Source organism: Lactuca serriola, chromosome 5, assembly GCF_051521515.1.
Source record: "Lactuca serriola cultivar US96UC23 chromosome 5, Lser_US96UC23_V15, whole genome shotgun sequence".
NCBI classification, from domain to species: domain Eukaryota; kingdom Viridiplantae; phylum Streptophyta; class Magnoliopsida; order Asterales; family Asteraceae; genus Lactuca; species Lactuca serriola.
In genome coordinates, this window is record NC_136412.1 from 152,326,723 (window position 1) to 152,332,524 (window position 5,802).

Here is a 5,802-nt window from a genome sequence, read left to right on the forward strand (position 1 = left end):
CAAAGTAACTAGGATTGGATTGAGTCTTGTTGGTAAGGTGAAGATTTTGTTTTGTGTGTTCTGTTGAAATATAAAACCCACGAGTGATTATGTTATAGCACATTTTCTGTTGTTAATGCAAGCCATCGGAAATCTATAGGCAATGTTAGTCAAAGTGGGCTCCATTCGTAATCCGTAGCTATTAATTTCTGTAGGTATTCCATTGGTAAATTACCTATGCAAAAGTGTCGTCGGTTTTCGGTAGGTAATCCGTTGCAATTCCGTCGTTAACATTTACCCAAGACTGATTACGTTACGGCACATTTTCTATCGCAATTCCGTAGGTAAAGCCGTATACCTACGGATTGTGTTGTATGTATTAAGAGATTTTCTAGTAGTGTATTAAATAGATCTCCTTGACAATCTCCAACTAAGACCAACATAATATAAGCTTGACTATACTTTTGTTATTATCAATATACTTTTAGTTTTATAAATAAAATCTATAGTAAATTACATAAATGGTAATGTGTTGGCAAAAGTTAAACGTTGATTTTTTGGAAAAAGTTTGTCCCCAAGTTTAGGCTTTGTTGTAGAAATGGTTTTGTCCTTGAATATTAAACAACTTGTGAGACCATGTATTACATGGGTTAATTTAAAAAAAAAAAGTTAAATATAAAAGTCAAAATACTTGAAAACTTTGAATTTATAAGAAAATAAAAAAATAATGAATTATTATAATGTAAATATTGTTATCTTTTAAATTTAAATAAATAAAAGAAATTTATGAGCTTTAATTTTGGGAATTTTAAAATTAAAAAATAAGTTCATTAATGAAATTGATATCTATTTATTAATACATTTATTACAATTATTACATTAAAATATTATGTGGAATTTAATAAGATAGAAAACTCATAAAATGACACGTGAAAAAAAAATTAATTCAACATAACTAAAAAATGATATTTGACGAATTGAATGAGAGCGTGACAAGTAGCAATTTTTTTTTTCATATATTAGAGAGGATTTTAAGCAAATATTATTAAATTTCGACCATGTTTGTATCCCCACCTCTATCAAAATTTCTCGCTCCGCCACTCAAGGCGTGGCTTCTATAATAGCTTTGCATCCATAAGTAATATTAGTCAATTTTCTTTTTGATCCATCTATCAAGATCCATTACTATGGTTTAGCCAAAATACAAATTATTTTCCTCTTTGCACTCTTCTATTACAAATTAGGAACAAAAATGCAAAGCTGATACAATTTTTGGTGAATGTCGGTAGGCTGAGGTGGCCATATAACACATCCTCATCCACATGAGTGACAAGAGTTAATCAATCTCCTTGTTTAATCCTGGCTACCTTCTTGTCCAAAAGGGACGAAGTTTTGCATATAGGACAGCTGGTTATATATTTTCTCAACCTCGCGGAGTAGCAATCCACATGTATAGTATGTCCACAGTACATCGATGTAATAATCTTACTCGATTCAAAGAGATACTCATGGCATCCAGGGCATTCAATTTTTGTTGCGTTCTCCACACAAGTGTGGGAACCACGCATCTCCTTTGCATAGCAACATCCACACTTGTCGCAATGATAGTAGTTTTCACGACCATAGAGTCTACATATCCCACAATCATTACAATGAAATTGCTGTTTTGAAGTATCATCATCAAACAGCTTGCAAATTCCACAAAAATATTCCCCCATTTTCACTCCACAATTACCACAAATCTGATCAACTGGCTGTTCCGTATTGCAAATTATACAAACAATTTGCTGAACATCTCCCCGGACAATGTTGTGCCTTTCCTTGGGGTCGTTTAACGCACTGGTATAATTGTCGTGGCAGCGGTGGCACCAAAATACCTTGTTGCAGCAAGGAGCACAGAGTTTGCATCGCCTACGGTAATGCTCGCACCCGTGTTTCAGTTTCCTGAAATCCAAGCATGCTGCTTGCTGTACATTAAATAAAAATAACAAGTCAATGCATTTTTATAATCTCTAGCATCATCCATGTTGTAACTAGGCAGAGCTCTCTTCTAATATAACAGACTGTAAAACAAGTAAAAGTAATCAGTAGTAAATGTCAACTCTTGAGTTAGCATATTCGATTGCCTGAGGGGATGTTTGGGACTAACACAAATATAAAATCTTGGTTTTCCAAATCTCATCTAATAAGATGTTGGAGCTCTTGATATCACTATTTATGATTCTACATTGTGTAGCCATCAGAATATGAAGGTAATTTAATCCATGAGCAGCTCCGGCGTTAGATCCAGGTGACATAGTGCTATTTATTGTGGTAAGGTTGAAAATCATTTTGTTACATCATTGTTGGTGGCCTAATGTGTGAAATTTATGTTTTGCAAGATTATTTGGATTTAATCATGTCAAATTCCTCAAATTAAGATGTAATATGATACTTTTCATAAATTACAGTTTACAACGCAATATGAATATATAAAATGTAAGGCAGAAGTTTATAGATAGCTAATTACCATTCCGTCCCCATTAGCGGAGATTCCTTGAGAGAGAAACATCTTTAGTTCCTCTTCATAGTCCATTGTTTGTTTCAACTCTTCAAACTTATCCTGAGAGCGACGTGCAGTCTCAAGCTGTTCCAAAACATGTAGCATCTTTGGCCGTCCTTCACGAGATTTTTGCGAACAGTGATAGGCAATGTCTGAAAATATTTCCAAAGAAACTGGATCCATGTGTTGTTTCAGATCTTCAAAAATAATGGCATCTACATTCTTTTGTTTGTAGCTCTTTTTCCACATTCCCACTAAACTCTCAAAATGACCATTGTTATTCACAAAGCATGGTTTCCCACACAACACTTCAAATAAGACCACACCAAAAGAATACACATCGGACTCTTTTGTTAAGATGCTCTTCTCCGCATACGTCGGATCTATGTACCCAAAGGTACCTACAACATTGGTGGCAAGAAAGCTGTGTTGCTGATTAGCGGGTCCTATTTTCGATAATCCCATGTCAGAAATTTTAGCATTCCAATTCTCATCAATTAAAATATTGGAACTTTTAATATCCCGGTGGATAACTCTTTGTTGTGTCCCCTTGGGATCATGAAGATAGCACAGTCCCGTTGCAGCCTCGACACATATCTTGAGACGTTGCCTCCAAGTGAGAGTACTGCTACTCAGATGGCGATCGAGGCTTCCACGTGATGCGTACTCGTACACAAGGATCTTCTCACCATCCTCGTCACAAAATCCCATGAGAGTGATGAGGTTTTTATGTGTGTAATGGGAAAGCATGAGGATCTCTTTCCAGAACTCAGGGTCTCCTTGCCCAAAGTTACGATCTAGACGTTTAAAGGCAACTGTGTTTTGTTCCTTAAAGTGAGAGAGTACTCCTTTGTACACCATCCCAAATCCACCTTTTCCGATAATGTTGCTCATATCAAAATTGTATGTGGCTGACTTTATATCTTCCAGTCGGATTTTAAGATGCTCAAATTCCTCCAAGAAGGCATTCATTATTTGATGATAGCTGATTTATAGTGCCTTGTGGAATAACCTATTGCTGAAAAAAAATGGTGACAGGTGAGAGATTCCTACCATCTACTTTTGTTCTCTGTCTTTCATTTATAAATAACACTGAAACTATATTTATATTCGCATGACACTCCCTTTATTTACATGTTAATTTCTATTTGGACTTTATTTTTTGCAATTTTTGTTTTAAGACGTTATCATTTCAATATATTAAATTAATTTTTTAAAAGTATATAACACCTCAATAGCAAACTGAGATATTATATTTAATAAAGATATTAGATATTCATTTGTGTATGTAAATTTTCTACAATATTAATTTTAGACCTAAGCTATTTAACCTCATATGAAACTCATGATATATTAGTAAATGTAAATTCAAATTGACATAAAACCTAGAAACTGATGACTTGAATTGAACATAATGTGAACTTTCTAAACCCTTTGGAAAACCTATATATTAAGTATGAAGTTAAAGTTAGCAAGTTTAAATAATAAATTGGCTAATTGAACACGGATGGAACTTTCTAAACCCGTTTGACTGAAGTTATGAATTGTATATCTACCTTCAACACAAATGGGATGATTGAACACGGATCACGGATGGAACCATAAAGTTCATACAAGGAATTTTCTGGAGGGAAGTGTTTGAAATCAAGGTCATTTAAAGATCACAATGACAATGCTATGAACCGAATGGACATTTAATAAAATTCTTTTCGTTTTGCATTTAACATATAATCAAGGTCAAACGATGTTATATGGAAGTATTTGGAATGGCATTTAACATATGATATAGTCTTGACCTTGGAGACCATTTTAGCAGCAACAGCACATTCTTATAAAATAAAGCAAGTAACAAACTAACAACTAATTAAATACCGAAAGTATTTAAAATAATCTCCATAAATAAGAAATTTGACATCCCTATAAGAAAATAGGGCAATTTCATGGGAACAACTAGAGTATCTAACCCCAAAAAAAAAAAAAAAAAAAACAGGTCAAATTCAGGGAGCAGCTACAGTATCTAACAATTGTAACAACGAGGAAAAGGGAGAAACCTATCCTTTTGATGTTTCAAAATGGTCGAACCTTTGAAGATCGATAAGAGTGATGGTAATGGGTGCAACGAGATCGATCGGCCAGAGCCTGATGGATATGAATCGGCAAGAGACAGGTTTCTCGATGTCCAGAAGAACGACCACGTATCAACGAAGATGTGGTGCACCGGTGGTCAAGGGGAGGTTTCCGTAAAGGGGACTAGGAGGGGTGGTGAGAAGATGGGTTTTACAGGTGGAAGAAAAGGGGAGGCGAGCGTGAGGTGTCTGGGCAAGGGAACACTCAGCGGGATCTTAACTTTAACCCTAATTCTACTCTCATGTTGCGTTTGATTGTGCAGTGGAAGGATGATGGTGATGGAGCCTGGAGGACGAAGGAAGAAAAAAGTTTGTACTTTGTAGTGGAGATGCTGCCCGTTGGTGATGAGCAACGTTTGGCTGTGGCGGACGAAGAGACTGAGGGAAATGAAGGCATGAACCACGGTAGTAAAGTTTTTAGTGATGAAGGTCAACGCTTTCTTCAAACAAAACAAAAAAGGTCCCTTTTTTCATTTTTAAACTCCATAGCTTTTTCAACTTCTTTTATATATATATATATATATATATATATATATATATATATATATATATATATATATATATATATATATATATATATATATATATATATCGGAAAAATGAATATACCCTTAAAAGTATATATATAAGCTTAGATACCCAAAACTCACCACAGTACGTCGTTTTGTATTATATAATACATTGTAATCGTTTAATGTTCTTATAATTTAATTTATAACTTAATTTGTAGTCGTTTTGTATTATATAATACATTGTAATCGTTCAATGTTCTTATAATTTAATTTATAACTTGATTTACTTCCATAATTTTTGTAAACTACTTATTTAACTTCCTCTTACGTAATTTTTATTTTCAACTACAATTTATATAGTCTACTAGGTGTTCGGCAAAAAGACGTGATATAAGAGAAAAATAATAGTGAAATTTCAAAAATCTTAAAAGTAAATCATGTTAGGGTTGAAGTTTAAGAACATTATAATGAATATATCAAACAAAACGACGTATTATGGTATGTTTAGGTAGCTAAACTTATATACCCTTAAGGGTGTATTCACTTTTCCCTATATATATATATATATATATATATATATATATATATATATATATATATATATATATATATATACTATCTTATAAAAGAAATCTCACTATTT

The 5,802-nt window shown here is 33.5% G+C and overlaps 1 protein-coding gene across 1 annotated transcript; it reads right to left on the minus strand.

The window, feature by feature from the left end:
• Positions 1-1,114: 1,114 nt before the first annotated feature.
• Positions 1,115-5,034, minus strand: LOC145053116 (putative serine/threonine-protein kinase PBL1). The gene is made up of 3 exons (XM_079001105.1): positions 4,604-5,034; positions 2,489-3,539; positions 1,115-1,946 (listed from the first exon to the last, which is right to left on the minus strand). Exons 2-3 carry the CDS (start codon positions 3,491-3,493, stop codon positions 1,320-1,322), a joined length of 1,632 nt encoding a protein of 543 aa, XP_078857231.1. The 5' UTR covers positions 3,494-3,539; positions 4,604-5,034; the 3' UTR covers positions 1,115-1,319.
• Between the last annotated feature and the right edge of the window lie 768 nt (positions 5,035-5,802).

Coding starts and splice junctions, on each gene's coding strand:
- LOC145053116 (XM_079001105.1), bottom strand. CDS start 3,493: ATGAATGCCTTCTTGGAGGAATTTGAGCATCTTAAAATCCGACTGGAA. Junction 1,947..2,488: donor CCGCTAATGGGGACGGAATG/GTAATTAGCTAT, acceptor TTTAATGTACAG/CAAGCAGCATGCTTGGATTT.